This window comes from Panicum virgatum, chromosome 3N (genome assembly GCF_016808335.1).
Source record: "Panicum virgatum strain AP13 chromosome 3N, P.virgatum_v5, whole genome shotgun sequence".
NCBI lineage: Eukaryota > Viridiplantae > Streptophyta > Magnoliopsida > Poales > Poaceae > Panicum > Panicum virgatum.
The window spans coordinates 48,846,724-48,871,798 of NC_053147.1; the positions used below are offsets into that span (position 1 = coordinate 48,846,724).

Sequence of the window (25,075 nt, forward strand, 5' to 3'; positions counted from 1 at the left end):
AAGGAATGACAAGGAAGAAATTAGGAACAAAAGTTTTAATCACCCTATTAGATAAAAGATGGGAATCAGTACACAAGGCATCAATAGGATTCTTAGAAGGAGACATGAATGAAAATATGCTAATAACATATATAGCTCCAGATTTAATAATGCCAATAAAAAAATTTATAGATAAAATGGTATTTGCTTTTCAGACCAAAGGTTATGAAGACTTTAAAGGTACCAATTTATTAGTAAGCATAGAATTCATTGGAAGACTAACCAATAGAAGTGGAACTCGATATAAAGTAAATGTGAATAATGTAATAGAAAGTATGCAATCGAAAGGAATAAATTTTAGGAGTCCTCTTAAAATTAGCTCTGAAGAAAGAGCAGGAGAAGAATGGAATATTGCTGCTTTAATAGAATCAAAGACTTTAAAACAGCCTGAAGATTACATAAGCTATGAAAATAGAAAGGGGCAAACTTGTATTAGGTTTGTAGACTATAAAGAAAAAAGTCTGGATGATTTAGAAGCATCTAGTTCTGAATCAAACGTAGAAGAAAATAGAAGACATAGTGTATGTGAATTTATGGAAAAATTAGACATTGATAATGAAATAAAACATTATGAGCAAAAGCTAAGTAAGATTCCTGATGAATATAATACTTCAATGCTATGTGAATGGTCTACTATATGAGAAAAGGAAATTTACTTTAGACGAGAAATTTATAGGCTTAACAAAATTAAAAAAGAAAGAGAGCTAAATGATAAGAAATATAAAGCGTCAGTTGTTATAAAGAAGTGGAAAGATGAGTCAAACCCAAAAGATACGCAGAGTCATAAAGCCAAAAGTGATCCAGACACTCATAAAGGTAATGTTATGATAGATAATAAAGAATTAAAGTTGCAAAAGGAAAATGAAGTAAAGATAGAGAATACAGAAGAGGATATTATTAGTGAAGAGGAACAATGGGAAATTAATAATAAGTATTTATTAGAAAGTTATGAGGAAAAGGATGAAGATATAAATGAGTTATATAGCAAAGATTTAGAAATACATATGTCTTTACAAGTCAAAAATAATGCTATAGAAGCAATGGATCTTGACGCTAGTTCATCTAAAAGAAGACGAGGTCCAGAAATAAAAACTGAAGAAGAAAAAGAAAGACCTTCTAGAATGTCAGGAACTTGGCCACCAGAAAAGGAAGAACCTGCATATAGCTATATACCTAGACAATATAAATATATGGGTTCAAAAGAAAGACAATTTGAAAAGACAGTTCAATTTCAAAATTATAGAAGTGATGGTGCTATATTAAACTTAGCAGCACATGACCCTATAGATTGGCCGAATATAATCAGTATATGGAAAGGATTGATAGTGCAAAAATACATACAAAATCAGCATAATATTGGAAATAGAGTAGAAGATATGCTTACATATTTAGAAACATTTTTAGGAGAATCAGCTAAGGTTTTATGGGAACAATGGATAGAAGCCTTTCCTAATTACTATGAAGAGTTAAAAAGAGCTGGTAGTAATCCATATAATTTTGCAAATATTATTTCAAGTATTGTTATAGGAGAAGATCCTGAATTAGGATATACTACTTTGCAGAATGAAAGATTAAAAGAAATAGAAAAGCTAACTTTAACAAACTGGAAATGAATAAAAGAGTTCTCTCAGCATTATTTGTATAATGCTACAACTGCTAAGCAAGGATATAATAAAGGAATCGTAGAGAGATACTTTAATAAGTTGCCAGACCCTTTAGGGTCCATGATATTCGAAGAATATAAAAAGGAATGCAAAGAATATAATATTTCTCAAGCTATAACATTTGTTTTTAAGCAGCTTAGAAAGATATGCACAAATATACAAGCCCAAAGGTCAATGAAACAATCAGATTATAATTTTTGTAACAAGATAGTTCAAATACCATTGACATATGGAGAAGAGAGATCTAGAAATAAAAGGTATTCAAAGAATTACAAGAAGGGAAATGTAAAAACAAAGAAGAGATATTTTCTGAGGAGATCAGATAATAGAGCTCCTTTCCTTCATAAAAGAAATGTACGAAGATATAATCCTAGAAAGAATTATGATAGCACATGTAGGTGTTTTATATGTAACTCACCAGACCATTTAAGTAAAACTTGCCCTAATAAAGATAAGAAAAGGTATTCTAGTAAGCAAGAAGAACAAGAAAAGGTGTTAATAATAGATAGTGTGAATGAGAATATCTTAGTTTGTGATGATGATATAATGGACGATGAGTCAATATATTCTATAATAGAGACAGATGAAGTAGAATATGATGAAGAAAATGAAACAAGTGAGGAAGAATTAGATTTAATTGATGAATTAGCTGGTTTAAAAATAGAAATGATGGATCAAGTAATTTGCAATCATGAATGTGATCATAAGGAAGGTAAGTCTAGCATAAAATGTGTATATTGCATATATTATCAAGACCCAGGAGAAAGAGCAACATGTAGTCTTTGTTTAAGACAAGCCTGTATGGCATGTCTAGAGCAGAAAAATAATGAGAAAGTGGAAAATAAGTTAGAATTAGTAGAAGTTAGTTTAGAGAAAGATAAGAAGGAGTACAAATATTTAGGCAATACTCCACAAGAGTTTTTAGTTCCTAGAATAAGTTTTAAGACTGAGCAAGTCCTGTCATGTTTCACGCAGGATATTATAGATCTAATATGGAGCAAATATGCTGAAAGACAATACAAAACCTTTCTTGATATACAAAATTATTTTATAAAATTATATCAAGGAAAAGAAAGGCAACTAGGAATAATTGCCAAAGCAAATATCTTTCCTTTACTCCATATTGATGATAAATTAATTGTCAAGCCTCGACATAAATTTATAATATTCAAGGCTGACATAAATCTAAAATATTTCAGAAGTATACAAAGAAATACTAGTAATGATATCTCTTTACAAACTATTATAGACCATGGGTTAGCTCATGATATATATGGAACACTTGGAGAAATATGTCAATTAGACCTTGGAATTGCTATTAAAGAAGCAGCTAAAAAATTAGCTTGTGTCCAAGGAAGATATAGAATTAGATTCTGCTCTAATCCACCAAAATTTACACAACCTATAAGACCAGCAAGCCATGATATTTATATTACAAAAGGATCATATAAGTTTCCTACTACTTGGTCTTCTGATATATGGCAGAATTATGAAGCATTATTCGCCAATAATGCAAATCATGACAAGTGGAGGATATTTACTGAAGCAAGAGAAATAGTAGGAAATACAAAATTTGATCCTGAATATTATATGATGTATCAAAATAAGATAATAAAAATATTCCTACGAGAATATTATGGCAAAAATAGTATCATACAAAGAGAAGTGGGAAGACTGATAAAGCATAATTATGGTACAGAATGTGAACAAAGAAAAGAATATCGAGAATTGTTGGCATGGTATGAAATATGGCAGCCAGAAGATGCTGATACTGAAGTGGAAGAAATATTACAAGAAGAATATCAGCAAGATTAATATTAATGTTTCTAGAATGTTGATAAGGTGTTATCAACAATTTCGCCGTGGGATAAGAATAAACATGCCAGAGTGTTTGCTTGATGTCTGCGACATCAATCATTCGGGCGTGGAAGACTATACACCGAATATATTCTCGAATATATCCAGAGAATATCACATGAAGGAAGTGGACAAGGCAAAAGGAATAAACAGTAATATCAACAGTGAGTTCTACTGTAGCCAGTACAATTATTGAAGGCAGCGTTATCGTCCAGCTGTCCAGGCAACAGTAAAGAAGGATAATTGAAGACGCCGGGTGTCCAGCGCTTCCTTAAGCCTGAAGGCTCCTCCCGTCTATAAAAGGAGAAGCCAGACGCACGCATTCATCGCCGGACCAAGAAGAGGAGAGAAGACACCGAGCCTAATACTCAGAGCGCATCCACCACCACTCCACCTAATTAGTAGCCATCTCACTCCCATTGTAATATAGAAATAAGGGAGAAGCTGTAATCGCCCTTCGCCTGTAAGGTAATCCACGGTTGTGTAAGTGCTTGGGGTTTCCCGAAAGGGAAAGCCGTATGTAAGTTTGCTCTGTGGAAATGGATTAAGCTTTCCTGTGAATTTCCCTGCTTTCCTTTGAGCTCGTGCACACGGGGTGATGTCTTTACGCTAGGGACCCTAGAGGAGAAACCTCTGCGTTGAGTTGCTCTCGTTTAGCCCATGGAGAGGCGTCTGAGAGAGCTTGTGTCCGCAGAGAAGTGTTCCCTTCGGGTGGAACTACCTGGGGAGACGGTAGAGCCTGAGTCTTGTGTACGCGTGGCCGGGGTTAGTTCGGGAGAAGACCGGGTAGGCCTGGTTCTGAAGCAAGCTAGCGATGCATGCGGTGAGTACCGAGTAGGACTTACACAAGCATAAGACACTCCGCCGGCTGAAAATTTGGTTTCGCCAACCTGCCAAGATCCTGAGAAGCACGCATACCCATACTCTGCATATTCACTAATCGCGCACAAATAATCACGCACTCGTTCACCATCCACAAGAAGTCGCTATCATTCAATAGTCAGTGCTTGAATATTAGCTGTGAAATTTTTACTCTGTTAATTACCTGCATAATAAGCACGCACTCATATCCACTACCCACGCAAGTCGTTTTCATCCAATAGTTAGTGCCCTGAATAGTATGAAGTTTGGGTGCCTGAGCCACTCAGTTGGAGTGCTCGTGCGCTATTCATATTCCGAATTTGAATAGTACCTGATATTTTGAATAGTGCCACGAATTTGAATAGTAACTGCTGAATTTGAATAGTGTCGTGAATAGTAATTCGAGATTTTGAATTTGCAATTTGAATTTTCGAATTTTCCTGCTCGTCCCGCGCTTGTTTCCCCTGCACTGGTATATATATATGTTATGCTTTGGGTCACGACGCTTCACCAATCTATTATTGGTGACGTGGCTCAATTATATGTCACTGAATGGGGTGTCTTCTTCGTTGTGTGGCATAGTGATCAGAGGGATAATCAGTAGGGGAAATACTTTTGTGATGGTATTGATTATTGACTGGGATTTAACAATCAAGTTAGATGGCTTCCTAGTGAATGAATCGAGAATTAGGTTTTCCCGGATATTGGCTTCTCCTGATTGCCATGGATGTATGATAACAAACAAGAAGGGGTTCGCAATGTCAGAGTTCGGCTTGACAGAGTAGTGGCAACACCTAACTGGTCTGGCTGCTTTCCTTTAGCACGTGTGTAACATCTTGTGTCATAAAGATCAGATCATTGTCCTTGCTTATTCGACTGGAACAGAACTGCAAGGAACAAAAACAAGGGCGCAAAACGAGATGAAATTGTGTGGGAGAAGGTTGAATCTCTTCCTGAAGCTGTTAAAAATGCTTGGATAAGAGAGGAAAAGGCAAATGATCACTTTGGGCTCTCAGGTGGGGGGCACACACGCTGGGGCGCGGTCCCTCTGCCGGCGCATTCCCAGGCACCGCCGTGTTCCCAGGCCGCCACGGTGGCACCGGTGGGCCCTTCTATTGGCCTTACCCAGTGAAAAAAATGATCACTTAGGAGATGCGACAAAAAAGCTAGCTTCAGTTATGGAAGCGCTGAAGACTTGGATTTCAGAACACTTTTGACCTATAGCCAAAGAACTGGGAACATTCGGTCACAGCTGGAAAATTTGGCACAAGATCCCGTAGATAATCGGAAAGCTTCCCGGGGTGCCTAGAAGGCTGCAGAGAAAGCAACAGCGCCGTGTGATCAGAACGAGAGGATGTGAGATGCAGAATGCTTGCCCCTTGTGATCAATTGTGACATGGTTGGAGAAAAACTAATCCTACCATGTCACAATTTCTATAAAAAAAGTATTGGTGGGTCCTTCTGGACCTCAATATCATCTATTTATTCTTCTGCTCTTCCATGCATGATCTGACAACAAGGACCATGGAAAGATCTGTTGTCCTCTGAATAATTCTGCTCTCCACTCCACCTGATCATGCTGTGTACTAGGGACTAACTTTGAATTTTGTACAGGCCCCTAAGTTCTCTAGTACGACCTTGTGGGGATGACAATTAATGTCCTAACCATTGACCTTTGCATCTCCTAGAGAGCATATATAGCAGCCAAGAAGCTGTCCTGGATCTTTCAAAAAAAAATTCAGATGTTTGGGAAACGTGGGATCACGTGGGCAGGGTTCCCTTCTTGGGCAAACATTTTTTTTGCGACACGTATTTTATTAAGAGACTTCTTGGGCAAATATTTGATTTTACCACCTTTTTGATTTGCCACCAGATTGAAGAAAAAAGAATGAAGAGAAAAGTGAAGGATGTGTTTGTTGTAAATAGTAAAGTTAAAACAAATCCTTCTTTGTTTAACAAGGGGATGTCTTTTTTGTTCGTCTTAATAAAATAGTAGAGCCAGTCCCTTTCAAAAATAAAAAATCTGTAGCAATAGTTCAACAATATATTATTGTACCAGAATTAGGAAAACGTCGGCCACCTAACTCGTCGGTTAGCCAACAAGGTACGTGCCACAATATTCTAGAAAAAGTACAAATCAAATTAGGTGCCACTGTCTGCCATATGGAAGCGAACGAATATAACCAACCCTTATGATTAGAAGCCCTTTTTTCGGAAAAAAAAGGGTAAAGTGTATTACATTATTGACAAGCTGGTGCAGCTGTAAGGCTGCAATTTGTCTGCTAATATCTTCAGTATTCTGTTGTTGTCCGTGACTATGAACCACATATAATATGGATATATTATAATTTTTACTGCAATTTTACTAACTGCGCTTGCTGTATTTCGCAAATTATCAGAATAATTTGTATCCGAAGATAAGTTTGAACCATACTGTGTAGGTACCTTTTATGAAATAGTAAATAGGATGTGCGTGGGTAGGAACTCGGCATGTGTTCGTATACATACAGATACTACAATTATACTCAAATGAGAGGCACCGGAAAAATATATAAACCTTAGCTTGTTTGCGTACAAAATGCTCACACATACAGATCTAATACGCTCGTCCCTCTAAACGCACACACCAACGCTATGAGCACTTTTCTAAAGCGGAATTCCTAAACAACACTTGACTGTTTTTTTTTTCTCTAAATCATCAATCGATTTTTGTTATGTCCACTAGTTGTTCTTTTCCGTTTGCATCACTACTTGTTGTTTCTGTTTTAACATGAATGCAGCCCGGCCTATCTTCTATTATTTTTTAAGTAAAGTACACTAGCAGTTCCTAAACTTGTTCTGGTGTGTTATCTAGGTCTCTAAACTCTTAAAATGTATTTTCAGATTCTTGAACTTATTCCAAGGTGTCACATAGGTCCCTAATATCTCAAATTCATTTTTGGGTCCATAAACTTGTCTTGCAGTGTCATGCGGTACCTAAACTCTCAAGATGCTATTTTTAATTTAATATAAATGTTGTTTGCTACTTTAAGTTAATGAAAAATTCTTTTATTATTTTAAATTTAATAAAATAGGAATTTTGATTTTTATTGAGAATGAACAAATTATCTCAATAAAATTATACAAAGAGCATGCAAAATATAAATAGTTAGTAGGAAATATTGAAGATTAGTATTGACATCTTCATGTTAAACGAGAAATATCCACCTTGAAATCAAATGATCTAGATTAACCCATGATTTATGATTAACAAGCAGCTAATTCAATATTAAAATAATCTTAGTGGTAAGATTTCTAAATAGATCGGCTGAAAAAATAGTTTAACAATCAGTCCATTTTGGATACAATTAATTAATGGCAATTTTTAGGAATACAAAAATTCATTTGAGAGTTTAGGGATTGAAATGATATATTGAGATACGTTTGGGGACTTGAAGATGCATTTTGAAAATTCAGAGATCAGAATGACATCTCTGAATAAATTTAGAGATCTAAAATTGCATTTTAAGAGTTTAGAGACATATAACACCTCAAGAAAAGTACAAGGACCATCCATATATTTTACTCTATTTTTTACGCTCGATACTCTTTTGCTTCCATCAGCCGATGATGTTTGGTGTGTGCTGAATTGTTCATGTTTCCGTTTTGAGTTTTGAAATATGGTTGGACACACAAGTGTTGCTTCTTTTTCTCTAGCTTGTTGACTGTTGAGGCAGCAGCGTCCCTGGCCCTACGCTTTAGCCGAGGTGAGGAGGAGATGTGTCAGGGGTATCAATTGGTGACCCTTAGTTCCCCTCCAACTCTCTTTATTTCAAAATTTTATACCAATTCTCCAAAATAAAATATCATTTTGAAAAATTATTATAAAATTTTAAATTAGAGAAGAGTTGGAGGTACCTCTGAAATCACCAATTTGAACCCTATGGGATGCCAATCCGGCGCCTCACCCTCCCGCGCTGACGAGCTCTTCGTGACGAGATACTTCATCACCGCCGCAGTCCTGACCGTGCTCTTCCACTGCCCATAGCCACAGACGACGTTGTTTCTGCGTTTTGTCACCCAATTTTCATACCCTATTCTTGCTACGTGGCATTTTTCATTGGTTCAAAATTCGAGCGATACAAAAACAAAATTTACTCGACTGTTATCTAGCAGGGGATCCAAAGGGTGGACCAGGGCTAAGAAACAGCACAATGGATACTATGATTTTTTTTTGTCCTTTAGAAAGCCCACGTTTCGTCATCCCCCACGCAATCGGCGTCTCTCCCTCTCGGACTGTCTCTCGGCGTCTCCCCGAATCCCAATCGCTCTGCCTCCCTGCTCCCTCGGTCAGTCCACGCAGGTTTGGGGCGGCAGCGTGGCGCACGCGGTGCCCGGTGGGCGGCGGCGGCAGCTACTACCGATTCGTCCGCGCTTGGAAATTTGGGAGCTGCCACGTATCAGTATCATACCAAGTTCATAGCCTTTATTGTTGAAACTTCATGGTTACAATTTACTTTCCTGAAAAAAATCTCCTTCTATTCATGTGCGTCGAGCAGCTATGCAAGGCTGAGGGCATGACGTGCGTCGTGTGTGCTGACAGCTAGCCTGCGATTGCCCATTGCAATTTGCAAATTTGCAAGCTTCGACAAATTGACGGAGCCACAATCCACACAGGCAAGGTAATTAGCTCGTTGCTTGCAGTTGCACTACATGATAATAACATCACTACAAGTTTGCAATTCGTAGGCTCCTAGCTGCTACTGCTAGTTCTAGATTGGTAGCCGATTAGCCATGGTAGGATCAGTACTTACATATTGCAATTTATAACTTCTTGCATCATTTGAATTTTATAACTTATATAAATAATATTGTAACCTATTTAAACTATTATAAGCGTGTAAGCTTCGCTTGATGCAAGTTTTGTACTTAAATCTGGATTTGAAAATGTTTATAAGATATTTTATTAATCTATTGTGGACTTGTAGTATTCAAAATTGTTACTTTGGACCACCCTAACTTCTAATTCTAGATTCACAATGTTACCTAGTAAGCGCTTCTAAAGACGGCGATTTAGAAATAGGACTTAGATGGATCAATACATATTTTGGCCATGTTTAGTTCCCAAAAAGTTTCCCACATTACTCGTCACATCAAATTTAGGACACATGCATGGAGCATTAAAATTAAATGCAGTTGAAAAAATAACAAATTACACAGTTTAACTGTTTCATACGAGATGAATCTTTCAAGCCTAATTACTTTATAATTAAATATTAATTGTCAAATAACAACGAAATGTATTACAATACTAAAATCCAAATTTTTCTGCGAACTAAACTAAGACATCGATAGGCTTCTCTTCCGTGGAAATTTACACGTTGGCGTATTCTATATATGAAAGTAAAGTCGACGATGTATATATTTTTCGATGCACAACGAATCCCCACTCAAAACAAGCACGAGAAGTTTTCCCTCTCTCGTTCCTTTCCTTGGTGGGCCCAACTCCACAGGCACTTTCCATAGGAGCCTTCCCAAACCCATCTCCATGGCACCCGACGCGCGTGGAGGCGGAGAGCGAACCGATCAAAACATTGGCACGACGACCGCGAGAAAGCCCGCGCGCCACCAACCGCATGCCTTCCTCGTTCTCGCCGTGGACCGAGTGGTCGCGCGGCCACAGCCGTCAGCCCGTCACGGTTGGTTTCCCTTCCCCAGGGCGCACGCCACAGCCATACGTGCGTGGCCATTGTTAGCCGATGCTTTTTTTCTTCCCAGCTCCAGCTTGATTAGCGGAGACGAACATTAGGTGAGGTTGAAGAAAGAGACAGCGGGAATGGACTTGTTCAGAGTGTGAGCTTGTAACACTCAGGTGTTAATCCACTAGTTGATTAAATTAATCACGGTCATTAGTTTCAAAGAACGCGACAAGTCACCAAACCAAAAACTTTCCTGTCAGCCTGGGCCAGACCGGTCTGACCGGTCGGTGCCACCAGTCTGACCGGTCAAACCTGAGCCAACCGTTTTTGAGGGCCCCACTTCATTTAAACCACTATCTCTCTACCTCACCAACTCCTTCCTCCTCACCAGAGCCAGCTCGAGCCCGAGCTCTCTTCCCCCTCCCCTCTCACCCAAACCCTAGAACCCAAATCCTTCCTCTCCATCGGATTCCAAGGCCGGGGAAGGATCAAATCAGTGTGGGGGAATCATCTTCTCCTCGATTCCATCCTTGGGGAGCAGGGGAGTCAAGGTATTCGCGCGGATAGGAGCTCATTCAAGGTATTTTGCTTGTCATGGTCGATCTGTAGTTCTAGATGGTTTTAGGCGATTCCCTCCGGTCAAATACGTCCTAATGGATCCCAGGGACTGGTGCCTAGAAGGGTGTTGGCTTTGGTGGGCAATTTTCGCCGCGCCAAGGATTCTAACTTCTGGCTGGGTAGGACCGGTCTGACCGGTCGAAGGGACCGGTCTGACCGGTAGCTTGCTGCGTTGAGTAGTACCGGTCTGGCCGGTATTAGGGACCGGTCTGACCGGTATAGCAGGGCTGAGAAGGGTTCAATTAGGGATTAGTTGACGCAAAAAGTTAGGATTGTATTTGGCTATAGATTACTGGTAATTTTTTTTTATAAAATCATGCATGTAATCTCATGTCATATGCATATGCATACGTGTAGCGGCCGTGGCGGAGGAGGTCGTATACGAGGTGGTTGCGGAGCCACAGGAGCCGCAGGGGCAAGCCCCGCAGGAGGAGGTTCGCGGGGAGTCGGCCCAAGGCCCAACTCACCCTAGAGCGGAGCAGCAGACTCAAGGCAAGCCCCGGAGCACAACCTATTAATTTAAATTATGACATCTATATATATCCATTACTTGTGCATTACGTATAGAAATTGGTTGAAACCCTAGTTGCATGATTTCTAGGTTTCCTTGAGTTTATACTAGTATGATAGGACGATAGTAATGCTATGCTTAAGAGTTCTCGGTAGAAGTCGAGTGACTTCTTGTCACTCACGAGATATAGGATATATCGAAGTTGAGTAATTTCCAGTTACTCGCGAAACATAGGTTATGTCTACTTATATTACAGTACTTGAGTATTGAAATGGATATGGAGATGTGAGACCCGGCGGGGATGATGTATAGGTATGGCCGCAGGACAGGGTTCCTGGGTGCCTTAGCCCCGTCTGAGTCGATTAAGGACCGGTCGTTGTCGGCAGTGCTGATCGGGGATTGAATTGTACTAACCGCATGCCGGGAGTAGGAGGTAGTTGAAACCGGTAAGCCGAGTACTGCTTTGTTTCGAAAGTACAGAACTTCTACCCACCCCTTAGGGCGAGTCGAGTGGCCGCGGAGAATCGGGATGCATATGTTTACTTTTGGTGGTCTCTCGTAGGGCTCGGCTGACTATATGCAGGTGGGGCGGTTCTGTAGTTCGAGGCAGGGAGGGGAATGGTTGGCATGTATAGTCCGACGGGGCAAATGCGTGCCGTATTGGTTAGGTCCACCTTGCAAGGTTAAATCGGATCGATTCGCCGTGTCTCGCGGTCATGAGGGCCTTGATCTCTTTGCTGCATCGTAGCAAAATGTTAGAATGTGAGTTATGTATAGTTATATAAAATATTGAGGACATTGAATTATTTTTGCTTGCCTCACCATGATTGCTATAGTGAGTCTATGCAAATATTAAATGAGAGTTAATTTATATAGAACCTGGAGCTAAAATAATGAAAGTAAGAAATTATTTTAGTCGCTCTTTCTGTAAAAATAATCACCAGCCAAATGTTGTGCATGTCTAGGTATGTGGGCTAAGTTATACCCACTGGTCGGGTAAGTCTTGCTGAGTATTAGTATACTCAGGGTTTGTTGCCACAATTATTTCAGGCCATCCGGACGTCGACTTCTACCCCTGCTGTGTCAAGTTCATCCGTCGGGATGCAGAGGGGTGGGAGGTGGTGGAGCGAGACCCTTAGGTTAGGGGATTGTTGGGTTGTACACTCGAGGGCAGAGTGTTCAGCCTCTCTGTTTTGCGCAGACCGGTCTGACCAGCCCGTGGGACCGGTCTGACCGGTGGAGGCGGCAGTATGGTGCCGACCGGCCCGACCAGTTGGGTGAACCGGTCCGACCGGTCGAGAAGGATCAAAACTGGTGATAGTTAGAATAGATGTAAGACCTTTTGATTTTGAACATCAGACCATCTATCGTAAAGTTTTGTAAATTAATTGCATATATTTGAACTCGGTTTGTAAAACTTATTGTTTCATTTTCATTGAGTTTATATTTTCAAGTAATATGCCGTGCTTGTACCATCTGCGTCCACCTTCGCGTGGGACTACCGGTGATGTTTCGATCGGGCCGTGGGTTGAGAAAGGATTGCCAAATTAAACCGTTAAGCTAATGCGCCCAATGTGTTCAAATGACGGTCATTACGCTTAATTAGATATTGTCACAGAGATGTTGGCTGCAGTAGTGCTGAGCGACGTCTACTGGAATTTTACCCGTGGATTCGGCCGAGTTTGGCACATTCAGACAAGCCTAATTAGGTGGAGTAGTAATCATGTGCCCAAGCCAACGCCAGAACCTCCTAGGTTAAGGGCTCGTTTGATTTTTTTTAAATAACTGTCACATCGAATATTGGAAATCAATTCGAATGTTAGAATGTCAATTTAGTGTAAAACTAATTGCATAAATTGTAATTAGGACTCTAGAAGAATCTATTAAGTATAATTAATACAAAATTAGTGTATGGTTACTGTAGCATTTAGTGGTCAAATTATGAACTAATTGGACTTAATAAATTCGTCTTGTGATTAAGTCAGGACTTATGAAATTAGTTTGGTAATAAATCAATGTTCGGTAGTTCCTATTGTTGTTTAAACATGTGATGTGACAAAATTTATAACTGAAACTAAAAAAATCAAAACTGGCCTAAGATTCTGTTTTCTAAAAAAAATCTCCCAGGTTCTAACAAAAAAAAAGAAATGCCGACGAGCCGTCAACGCGTTCACTGGCGAGCCTGACACGTGGGCCTGCACCGACGGCCGGACGGGCTGACCGCGTGCCGAACCGAACCTTGAAGGCCGCCCCATAAAAAACGTGACTAGGCAGGCGTCCCTCCGCCGCCGCGCTCGCGCCCGCGCCCGCAAACCGCAGCAGAACTAAGAGCAGAACCATGGAGCACTACGAGCGGCTCGGCAAGATCGCTGAGGGCGCCTCGGGGGCCGTCTACATGGCCCGCGACCGCCGCACGGGCGAGACCGTCGCCGTCAAGCGCCTCCGCGCGGGGGGCGGCAGCGGCGACGGGGAGGCCTTCGCGGCGGCGTTCCTCCGCGAGGCGCGCTGCCTCGAGGCCTGCCGCGGCCACCCGTGCCTCGTCGAGCTCCGCGCCGCGCACCTCGAGGGCGCGGGCGGCGCGTTCCTCGTCATGGAGTACGCCGGCCGGAGCCTGGCGGAGGTCGTGCGGGAGCGGGAGGCCCGCGGCGCCGGGCGCGCGTTCCCGGAGGCCGAGGCGCGCCGCGTCGTGCGGCGCCTCCTCGAGGGCGCCGCGGCGATGCACGCCCGCGGCGTCCTGCACAGGGACCTCAAGCCCGACAACGTCCTCCTCGACGCCCGCGGCGGGGTCAAGATCTGCGACTTCGGCCTCTCCCGCGCGGCCGCCGCGGACGGCGACGGCGCCGCGCCGCCGCCGCTCACGCCGGGCGTCGCCACGCTGTGGTACCGCGCGCCGGAGCTCATCCTCGGCTCGCGGGACTACGACGCGGGCGTCGACACCTGGGCGCTCGGCTGCATCATGGCCGAGCTCCTCGCCGGCGCGCCGCTCTTCCCGGGGAGGTCCGAGATGGACCAGCTCAACCGGGTCTTCGACACGCTGGGGATGCAGGACATGGCGTCCTGGCCGGGCTTCGCGCGGCTGCCGCGCGCGGACTCGGGGCTCTGCCGCCGCGCCCGCCCGCCCAGCCGCCTCCGGGAGATGTTCCCGGCGCTCTCGGCCGCCGGCTTCGACGTCCTCAGCGGGCTCTTGGCATGCAGGCCGGACCGTCGCCTCGCTGCCGCGGACGCGCTCCGGTGCCCGTGGTTCGCGGACGCCGCCGCGCCCGAGGCGGCACCAGCTGATCAGCTGCGTTCCGCTTCCTGCGCCGCCGCCATCGCTTCCAGTGTCGCCGGGGTCTCCGAGGCGATCATAGCATAGAGCACACGAGTACACCACATTTGATTTTTTTTCGCGACAGTGCACGTTTTTGATTAAGAGAAAACATGGCGAAGAAACAGGGGCAGCGCTGCATCGGGCGGAGGGAAGCGGCGGCGGCGGCGTCTGCTGCGCCTCCGACCTGGGCACCGGGTCTTGATCTTGGACCGGGCCTCTATAGGGTACGTTTAGGGCCGGGTCCAAACAAAACCCAAGCGAAAATAAAATTTTAAAAAAATGTATGGTTGCTTTAATATTTGTGCAAATTTCATGGAAGGGACCATTGAAGCAAAACTCATTACATTGTTTACTCACTTTCCGTGTAATAAGAGTATAAGACCACATATCTGTGTCTGCTAGGGATGGCAACGGGTACGAAATATTCGCGTACCCGCGGATACCAAACCCGACGGGCGCGGATATGGGTTTGAGTTTGTGCCCGCGGGTACGAGCGCGGGTACAACTCTAAACCCAACGGATATCTTCAAACGGGTTTGAAAAATTGATACCCGAATCCACAAACCCGCAAATAATGACTCTTGTGATGTATTATGTATGAGACTAGTTCATTTATTTGCTAAAATTTATTTGTTTCCTCAAATAAATGGTGTTGACGTGTTGATTATTAGGTTATAATTTATTAATATTGAGATATAGAGGTGCATATTAATATTTACATGCTATTAAAATGTGCTTGTGTGCTTGATTTTCTAAAACTTGCGGGTATGCGGGTATCCGCGGATAGCGGGTACGGGTATCATTTTCTACCCGTTGCGGGTTGCGGGCGCGGATTTCAGCACGCGGGTACGGGTTTATGAAGTTGATATCCACGCGGATTTTACCCGTTGCCATCTTTAGTGTCTGCAACTAAAACAATCAAGTAGAACATAGAACACATTGGCAGTAACTCCTGATTAAATCCAGTACGTTTTTAGAGTGTTCGATTTGCCATCATCGTTAGCAACTGTCATTAGCTCTCTGCTGTTACGGAGTACGATCAACCACATCACATACATTAGAATTTTCATGCAGGTGAGAAATGTAAGGTTTGGTGATACTAAATAAAGTTGCTAATATTAATGCTGCTGCTACATCATATATGATCTCTAACGTGCAGAGAGACGCAGACAGAGGATGGAACATGAGAAAGGTCCTCCACATGAACAAGCACGAGATTTCTCGATTCACCCCCCCCCCCCCCCTCCAGTAAACTTACAAAATACAATCAATAATAGTGAATAAATAAAAATGAAAGAAAATCACGCCATCATGGAATGAAGAAACAGCAGATGAGTATTTGCAAATACTTCATCAAGTACTTTGACGATAACAACTGCGAAAGGCCAAAGAAACATCAAATTTCAAGCTCAAGCTGGAGCAATAATCTGATGTAGGGTGATGCTTGTTCCCAACTATCGTATTTAAGGTGAAGTAAGGCCAAGATGAACCCAGATGTATTGCAGCATATTCTTGCAGCCACTTATTCCCCTGTCAACCCCGGAGTCCAACTCCAGGTCGTAGGCTCGTAGCACCAGGTACCATCCTTATCTCCAAAGGTGTCGTATTCCCTCATGAATGTATAAACGGACTTGTTAGAGCTGGGATCTTACATCTCCTTTTGCTCTGGCACGAAGAAGAGGCGACCACCAGAGGCGGTGAGCTTTGATTGGATTATCTGAGGCCGCCCATAAAACTTGGAAAGGTAGACCTTGTTTGCCATGGCTTTTGTAGGCTTAGCCATTGATAGTGATGCCAGTGTTCCCGTGAAGATTGCTCTGCTACCCAGTGAGTCCATCCTTTCCCAGGTCATCTCCTTCTCTTTGAGCTTCAGCACATGGATGGGTGTGCCATTCCTGCCCGTCAAGACTGCAAGCAGCTCCTGATTGGAATCAACTAGGTAGCAGTTCTGGTACGGGAACTCAGGACCAAAGCTGGAGGGTTCGCGAAGAACATGCCAATTGATTCTGTTGGGATCATACACTCCTAAACTTCCATCTTCCCCAAGGCAGTACCACAGCCCCTTGTGCAGTACTGGGTTGCAAGACATTGTGAACTCCCTATATTCGTTTACTACGTTGTCTTCTTCATCCTCCTCCTCAACTTTTTGCTCCAAATTCTCTTCTTCCTCTTCTTCATCATCATCTTCTTCGTCATTGTCAGTGCCAGATTGTGAGTTGGAGTTGGAGTCAGAGTCGGAGTTGCAGTCCGAATCTGAGTCCAAGTCTGATGCCGAGTCCGAGCCCGAGTCATAGTCGGAGTCGGAGTCATCAGAGCTATCATCATCGTCTGACAAACCACCAAAATACTTCCATCTTTCTCCATTCCAGCTCTGAACTTTTGCACTGTACATATAAGCATAAATGGCAATTATGCCACATTGCTCCGGATGCCCAGTCCCATCTTCATTGGATGCCCAGAAGTATCCATCATTGTATTTTGACTCAGTAGTCTCGAATGCAGAGCCATCCAAGAGACTACCAAACATGACAGTCTTGTCTGGCCTCCTTAGAACAATCCATCCATTCACGGCTGCTGAGAATATTCTGCTTTCAGGAGCTCTTAGAGGTGTACGGACAATAAACATCTTGTTAAGGTAGGGACTATAGCAACGAATCAGACCGGAGTCCGAGATGGTGTTGCTGATAAGAATGGGGGTGGAATCCGCTGGATAGACAGGGAGTGCACAAGAATTCCAGTGCTTGCAAACTGCTCTAAAGCGAGGAACATCCGTGGGGCAGAGTCGATGACATATCATGGAGACCAGTTCTGGTAACAATTGCGACCAAGGAGGTTTATGGCTATTTTCCTTTTCATCAATGCTCGCCATATCCTTCTTGTCCGTTTCACAATGAATTATCAATCCTGCATATGCATGGTTGGAGACAGAGTGAGTCATGACTCATCAGAGGAATTAATCCTGACGTAGATGAGATTGGATGCCACAGGCTAATTTTCAGAATAGTGAACACAGGCAGGAGTAGAGGACCATTATAATACATTAACACTATTGCACTTAACAATGAAAGCAGAGAACAAGGCATTGTGATAGGTTCTTATAGGAGTAGCAGCCTTGCCCTAATCTGCAAGAAAAATCACAATTGCCAGCATTGATTGAAAGTAAGTAAAGTTGCGATATGCAAATTGCAGGAACCCAAATAGCCAGCAACAATTTATATACAACAGAAGAACTATACAAGAATCTCAGGTGGAGTGATGCAAATTTGAAGCGGCAATATCATCCAGGTATTTGATCTACATATCTATTCCTTCCAGACAACAAGAACAGTACACAGATACTACCACTTCGCAATCAACAACAATCTTACCAGTTGGAATCAATCCGCAGAACCTGTAGAACACGTGCAGTCCTATGCACGGATCTAGACGAGAGGATCACCAGACTCAACCAAGGAATTAAGAATCCCAGGGCATGATTCAACACGGTCCTGAACTTTTTGTAGTCTAATTGGTTTACCAGAATATTGTCTAAAAAACGACGTGAATAAACTTAGTGATGATGGAAAACAGCCCGGCCCTAGGCTTTTGTATATATGCCCCCAACTTCACGCAACCAATCCCAAGTTGATCTACACCCAGAAAACACTCGGACTCCAAGAAGTTTCCGACATTAAGATCCGATTCCAACTGCTCTAATTCTATTCAGATTCTGCATCACGTGCGGTTCACGGGCACACGAATAACGGATCGGTTTGCATCCTTTTTCAGTAGAGAGCGGGGACAAAAAAGTAGAGAGATTGCACCCGAGCCAGGCATTTCATCGAGCACCTAACGTACGTACCTGCAAAAGTACGGCAGCTGCGCCACCCTGCGGAAGCTGCCGCCCCAGGCGCCGTCTACCATCTTGAAGAATCCCGAGGCTCGGCCGGTACCCAGCGTCCGCCTTCACTGTCGCACTCGCGCGGACTCGAGCCGCCGTCATGGCAACCAGCGCGGCGTTGCCCTGCCGACTGCCGCTGATGCAATGAGGAGTAGGAGAGCAGGGAGGACCTGCTGGAGGGAGGTGGGGCCCGGTCTCTCGGAGGCTCGGAGCGTTTGGTGGAGGCGTGGAGGCGTGGAGCCATGGAGCTCATTCACAAATCTTCTCGCCAATATTTTCTTTACTTGCTGGTGCTACCGTGCTAGGTCCAATAATGAGGATGCCTTTTAGGCAATCAAAATAACGTTGTGGCCTTGGCCTTTTTTTGAAAAAGAAATTCCTCCGTTTACCTGTACACTACTTCCGTGCTAAATTGTAGTGGTTTTGACAAATTTAGCTATACATAATTTTTACAATATATCTAAATATTTTTGTAATAGGGAAACCGGCCTCAGCTATCGCATCATGATAGTTAAAACATAATATATACATATATATATAGATCCATACAAAAAACAATGGCCGTGTTTGGATCCAAGAGCTAGAGTTATTTGGGCTAGAACTAATTAGCTCAAACAAATAGTCCTCCAATAAAATAGCCCTTGACATGTTTGAATCCAAGAGCTATTTAGCCTTTAAATCACGTTTTCCCAATCATTAGAGTCCTATTATCTCTCTTACTATAGTGGGCTCCACCTGAAATAGCCCAAATAATCACCTTTTGGGTGGGGTGGTTTTTTGAGATAAACTATTTGCAAATAGTCAAGAACTAGCCCACATGTTTGAGGATTTTGGGCTAGTTTAGGCTATTTCAGACTAAAAATAGCTCTAGTCCTTCGATCCAAACACGCCTAATATATTAGATTGTTAAGATGACCTAAAGTTTAGAACAATGGGAGTAATAGATAAGGTGGCTTTTAGATCAAATTGTTACTCCGAGTGGTTATTGCAGTCCTTAAAGTTTTATCCGGCGAGGATGTGTGTTGACATCACTATCACATCGAAACAGAATCTTATATTCATGGAGTATTAAATCTACATGAAATAAAAAAACAAATTGCACAGTTTGCTTGTAAATTGCGAGACGAATCTAATGGGCCTAATTAGGCTATGATTAGACACGAAAATGCTACAGTAATTACTACAGTACACATGTGCTAATGGCGGCTTAATTAGTCTCAATAAATTCATCTCATAGTTTACAGACGAGTTCTGTAATTAGTTTTGTGATTAGTTTATATTTAGTACTTCAAATATTCAAAGATTTTATTTCAAAAACTTTACAGGCGCAACTAAACGAGACCCTAGTCGCAAATTTGGTGGGTAGCAAATAGTCGAAGGAGAAGACGTCCACAAATATTTTCGATATAATTTTTTTGAAAGTTGGTTGTGTTAAATTGCATGTCGTTTTAGCAATAGATGCATAATTTATGCTATATATCTAGATATAGTATTTATCTAGATGCATAGCAAAATTTATATACCTATATTTGCTAACAGAGACAATTGCATAACTGCTCTGGTTTTGAGCTGCAATTGCACGTTTGCCCTTATTTTCGTAATTTTATGTGTTTGCCCCTGGTTTTCGAAATTGAAGGCACCGTTTGCCCCTGTTTCTCAACACTGTGAGCAGGAACTCAATAATAGTCCTAAACAAATTTCGCAAAAAAATAAAAGAGAAAAAAAGCTATACTACCTCTCATCCAAAACACACAACTCCTCCCCTCCCATTCTCTCTATTTCCTTCATGATCCATTCGCATTGCCCGGACCTAGGGTTACAGGTGGCTGGCGTCGTCATGCTGGGGTTGGGCGGCGGGCGCCCCGAGCGCCCGATGGGCCCAGCGGCAGGCAGGCAGGGGGCCGCCGCGCCTCGGGCAGCTCGGCGTGGCGGCTGGCGGGCGGGGGCCGCCTCGGCTCGGGCTGTTCGGCGCAGCGACTGGCTGGCGGGGCCCAGGTGGCGCGGGGACGTGCGCGGCAGCAGGTGGTCGGGGGCCGAGGCGGCGCGGGCTGCTCGGCGCGGTGCCAGGCGACTGGGGACGGGCGCAGCGATAGACGGGCGGGGACCGGAGCGGCTCGGGCTGCTCGGTGCGGCGGCAGGCGGGCGGGGACCGGCGCGGCTCGGACTGCTCTGTGCGACGGCAGGCGGGAGGGGACCGGCGCAGCGCTCTCAGTTGGCGACCGGGGCGGCGCCCCGCTCGAGGCTGCGCTCGACACCTTCCGCTCCCGTCTCCGCCAGCACAACCTCCTCGGCATGCTCGACCTCCTCTACAGCGTCACCTCCTCCTTGTTGTCTTCCTCCTCTGCCTCGTCCTCGTCGTCCTCTTCGTTCAACGACGACGACGACGCCGTGCTCGAGGGGAAGCAGCGCGATTTGTTCTCTGGGGCGCGCGCCGCGGTGTGGCAGGCAGCGGAGGAGGCGATCGTGTGCCGCATGGGGAGCTCGCTGGTGGCGGTGATGGTGCAGGCGACGGCGCACTGCGCGACGCACGTGTGGGTGGCGGACGAACAGGAGGGGGAGGAACGCGAGCTGGTAGGCGTCGTCGGCCTTCTCGATGTGCTGTGGGTGCTCAGGCACCACCTGCAGCACCCTCGTCCCATGATCCCATCTAGCGGCGAACCGGATGGGCAGATGAATCAGTCAGTATCTGGACCTCTCTTCATGTATTGTTATTAAATATTATATTATCTGCAAATATTATGCTTATATATTATCTGCAAAGTCAAAAAAATAAAGACAAACATGCCGTTACAACTCAAAACAAGGGTAGTTATGCAATTGACATGTCGAAGGCATTTCTATGTTTTGAGCTTGTACTTAATATCGTTAACTCTTCTTCACAGAAGGCATTTCTATCTTTTGAGCTTGTACTTAACACCGTTAACTCTTCTTCACAGAACAGAGGCACGTGGAACCTTCAGATTTAGAAAACAGGGGCAAATATGCAAAGTTAAAAACATAGAGGCAAACGTGCAGTTACATCTCAAAACAAGGGCAGTTTTGCAATTGACCCTTGCTAAAAGGATCTACAATTTGAAATGGAGGGGGTATTTTTTAGTACTACATCCGTCCTAAATTATTAATCATTTATCTTTTCTAAATGCGTAATTTTTTATATATCTAGATATAATATATATCTATATGTATAATAAAAACTATACACCTAGAAAATTTAAAACAATTAATAATTTGGGATCAAGGGAGTATATAATATGAGGCACTCTTTGAATAGTTTCAAGAAATAGAAAAATGAAAGTACAACACGTAGAATGAGAGCATCTCACTAACGATGATGTAGCAGGGTGATTTTAATTTTTCCATGTCGAGGTGCTGGTGACGAATTGTTGGGTGTTCTATGGACACGTTTTTGTGGATGTAGAGTGATGGTGTATTACTAGAAACCACAAGTCCACAAATGTTCGACGAGAGACACTACTAATCACAAATTCTAATGCTAAATCTCCACCCGTGGTTTTGTGAACACTGCATCACTGTACTCTTATCTCGGCGTGCTTCGTGTTTCCGTATGAATCGTCAAAGCCTTTATTCGGTCTTTTCATTCATAATAATGGAAAACGACACGCTTTTTTTCTCCCTTTTAATTCTTGATTTCTTTCTTTGTGGCTTGTTTCTTTAAGGGCTTTCCAGTAAGAGAAGACTTGGCCACAGTGCCACCCCATCAAAGCATCTAACGGCTGGAATTTCAGCTGGTACTCCCTCCGTTCTTAAATATATGACACCATTAATTTTTTTTCTTTGTTTGACTATTCGTCTTTTCTACAAATATTTATACAAATAGCCAAATCTTCAAGTTAGATTCAAGAGACTCTTGATAATAGACGTAAAGTACTCATTTCACTCTATTTAACTAACTGATTAATTAAATATTGTTGATCAAAGTTGAAGAAAAAGATCAACGGTGTCATATACTAAAAAAGAACGGAGGGAGTACATGGACAACATGGTCACCTCCTTATTTCACGAAGTTGAACGAAAAATCTGCATAATCACATCACCTAGTTTTGCGTCCATCTCGCGGAGTGCATGGTCAATCCGAGTCCGAACCGAAAATGCAACGTGGCATCATAAATGCCATTGTTTCTGTTTGTTGTTGATCTTCTCGAGTTCGAGTCGGCAACCCCAACTGCTGCTTACAAATTCCAGGCAAACGCCAGAGAACAATTCGTCGCCGCCTCCTCCCGGCTCGCGCGCATCTGCTGCTGCCCTAGGCGACGCGCGCGTCCGCTGCCTCCGCGCTGCACCCCGCCGCGCGCTGCCATGGCGTACAAGACGCAACGAGCCCAGGTCGGCGCCACTGCCGCCGCAGAGCGCAAGAAGCGCAGAGAGATGGCGCGTGCTGCGGCGGCGGCGGCAGCGTCTCCCCGCGCCCCGCCCGTCGTCACGAGCACCAGCCGCTACGAAAAGATTGAGGCGGTCGGCGCGGGCGCCTTCGGCGTCGTGTACCGGGCGCGGGACCGCCGCACCGGCGAGATCGTGGCGATGAAGTGCCTGAACGCGGACGACTTCGACGACGGCCGCCTCGGCTCCATGTTCGCCGACGAGGTCGGCGCGCTCGAGGCCTGCCGCGGCGTCCCGTGCGTCGTGCAGCTGCGAGACTCCTGCCGCCGCGACCCGGCCACCGGCGAGGCCTTCATCGTCATGGAGTTCGTCGGGCCGGCGCTCAGGGACGCCGCGAGGGGCGACCGGCGGAGCGGCGGCGTGCGGCGGCACACCGAGGACGAGGCGCGCCGGATCGCGCGGCAGCTCCTCGACGGCGCCGCGGGCATGCACGCCGCGGGCCTCATGCACCGGGACCTGAAGCCGGACAACGTCCTCGTCGACGGCCGCGGCGGCCTCAAGATCTGCGACCTCGGCAAGTCGCGCCCCGTGGCCGACGAGCCGCCGTACTCGAACCCCGTCGTGGCGCGGAACTACCGCGCGCCGGAGCTCCTCCTCGGGCGCACCGACTACGACGCTGGGATCGACGCGTGGGCCATCGGCTGCATCGTGGCCGAGCTCCTCGCCGGCAATCTCCTCTTCTACGGCGACTCGAACAAGGAGCATCTCGGCGAGGTGCTCAACGTTCTTGGCACGGACGACATCAAGGAGTGGAGCCGCTGCCCCGAGCGGCTGCCAAGTGGCTGCGGACCGACGAGCTTTCTGCCTGACCTGTTCCCTAGCAATCCCGAGCTGGCAATGGCCATCGGCCGGCCGTCGCTGTCAGAGGCAGGGTTCGAGGTCCTGAGCGGGCTGCTGAGGTGCAACCCGGAGAAGCGGATGACGGCGGCAGGCGCGCTCAAGCACCGGTGGTTCGAGGAAGCTTGAAGGGGGCGTGCCACGAGCTAAGGTGGTGTAGGATCGTCCAAAGTGCAGAGTTAGTGAACGCCCAGAGCGGCATGCAGATACATGCAGCCAATGCAAATTGTTGTTTGTTCATGTTGTGCATAAGAAAGACCTGCAGCAATAGTCATTTTGGTGTTTCCATATCCCAAACATGCATGATCTCTTTGACCACTACTGAAGTCTGCTGCTTTAAAAATTTCAACAAAAATTTCATATTTTTTGTTAGTGAACAAAAAATAAAAATGTTATCAATAAATTCCATTGTATTTGAATTTTTGTACTAATAACTTGTAACACAGTGATTGGTCCATGCGGGCATGGAAAAAATAAAAAGAGTAAATTGTACCCTAGGTCTCCAAACTTCTCCGACAATTTTAGCTAGATCCTCAAACTCTCTAATTATCTATTTGGGATATGAATCGTGTTAAGTGTTCCATTCGAGGTCCCAAACCCACCACGCGAGCACCCGAAGTCGACGTGACATGCTATATGGCAACACATTGGTAAACACTTGCAAAAAAACCCTCTAAATTTCTATAATCCTTCAATCTATGTCTTCTCTATCCTTTCCTCTATGTCCTTTCTCCTCTGCACCTCTCACTCAGTCCTCTTGCAACCATCATGAACGGTCGGCGACCTCCATCTCCCCCGATCTGTACGCGACCTCGACCTTCTTCCCCTGCTCTATGCCCCCATCCACTAGATCTCCATGGGCTCCTCGCATTCAGGGGCAGGAGGGCGACGAGCGGCATGATACGTTGCCCCGCGAAGCAGCTGTCCTCCACCCCTGCCTCCCCTTGCCTTGTGGGCACGCAATCCCTTGGCTGAGGTTTGCATTTGACATAGACGAGCCTTCCTTGGTGTGGGCGCACTCGAGCTCTCCCCCGCGAGCTCCTCCTTGCCTGCGGCTGTGATGCCATTATTCTCCAGCGGTGGCGGGGCCTGCTCCGGCGTGCGACTCTCCCATCATCGCGAGCCCTCACTCTATCGCGCCTACCTATTGTGGTCGTCTACTCAATGTGTACCTGCTCTCTGGCAAGCACCTCCACAACGTCCGCGCCCACATCGAGCATGCCCTTATGCTCGCCGACTATAGTTGACCAAGCGAGTGGCCCCAGCATGGGGCCGTTCAAGCATGGCCCGTTTAGGCACATCCCGATAAGGCACAAAAGCTAAACGGGTCATGCCATACCCGGCCATGGGCTGAGGTGCCGGCCCAAGCACAGCACGGGTGCCCTTTAGTCATGCCATGTTGGCCCGTTTAGCCCACATAGG

The 25,075-nt window shown here is 45.0% G+C and overlaps 3 protein-coding genes across 3 annotated transcripts; 2 read left to right on the forward strand and 1 right to left on the reverse strand.

Annotated features, from left to right (window-relative positions):
- Window positions 1-13,527: 13,527 nt before the first annotated feature.
- On the forward strand, window positions 13,528-14,909 carry LOC120666072 (putative cyclin-dependent kinase F-2). Its single transcript, XM_039945864.1, has one exon. It carries the CDS (start codon window positions 13,567-13,569, stop codon window positions 14,581-14,583), a length of 1,017 nt encoding a protein of 338 aa, XP_039801798.1. The 5' UTR covers window positions 13,528-13,566; the 3' UTR covers window positions 14,584-14,909.
- A 910-nt stretch (window positions 14,910-15,819) lies between these two features.
- LOC120666071 lies at window positions 15,820-18,677 on the reverse strand. Its single transcript, XM_039945862.1, has 2 exons — window positions 18,380-18,677; window positions 15,820-17,442 (listed from the first exon to the last, which is right to left on the reverse strand). The coding sequence occupies exon 2, from the start codon at window positions 17,405-17,407 to the stop codon at window positions 16,187-16,189; it is 1,221 nt and encodes a 406-aa protein (XP_039801796.1). The 5' UTR covers window positions 17,408-17,442; window positions 18,380-18,677; the 3' UTR covers window positions 15,820-16,186.
- Window positions 18,678-22,735: 4,058 nt separating this feature from the next.
- LOC120667849 (putative cyclin-dependent kinase F-2) lies at window positions 22,736-23,782 on the forward strand. Its single transcript, XM_039947844.1, has one exon. It carries the CDS (start codon window positions 22,736-22,738, stop codon window positions 23,780-23,782), a length of 1,047 nt encoding a protein of 348 aa, XP_039803778.1.
- The last annotated feature ends 1,293 nt before the right edge of the window (window positions 23,783-25,075 follow it).

Bases quoted from the DNA above. Each gene is read 5' to 3' on its own strand.
- LOC120666072 (XM_039945864.1), top strand. From the start codon at position 13,567: ATGGAGCACTACGAGCGGCTCGGCAAGATCGCTGAGGGCGCCTCGGGG.
- LOC120666071 (XM_039945862.1), bottom strand. From the start codon at position 17,407: ATGGCGAGCATTGATGAAAAGGAAAATAGCCATAAACCTCCTTGGTCG.
- LOC120667849 (XM_039947844.1), top strand. From the start codon at position 22,736: ATGGCGTACAAGACGCAACGAGCCCAGGTCGGCGCCACTGCCGCCGCA.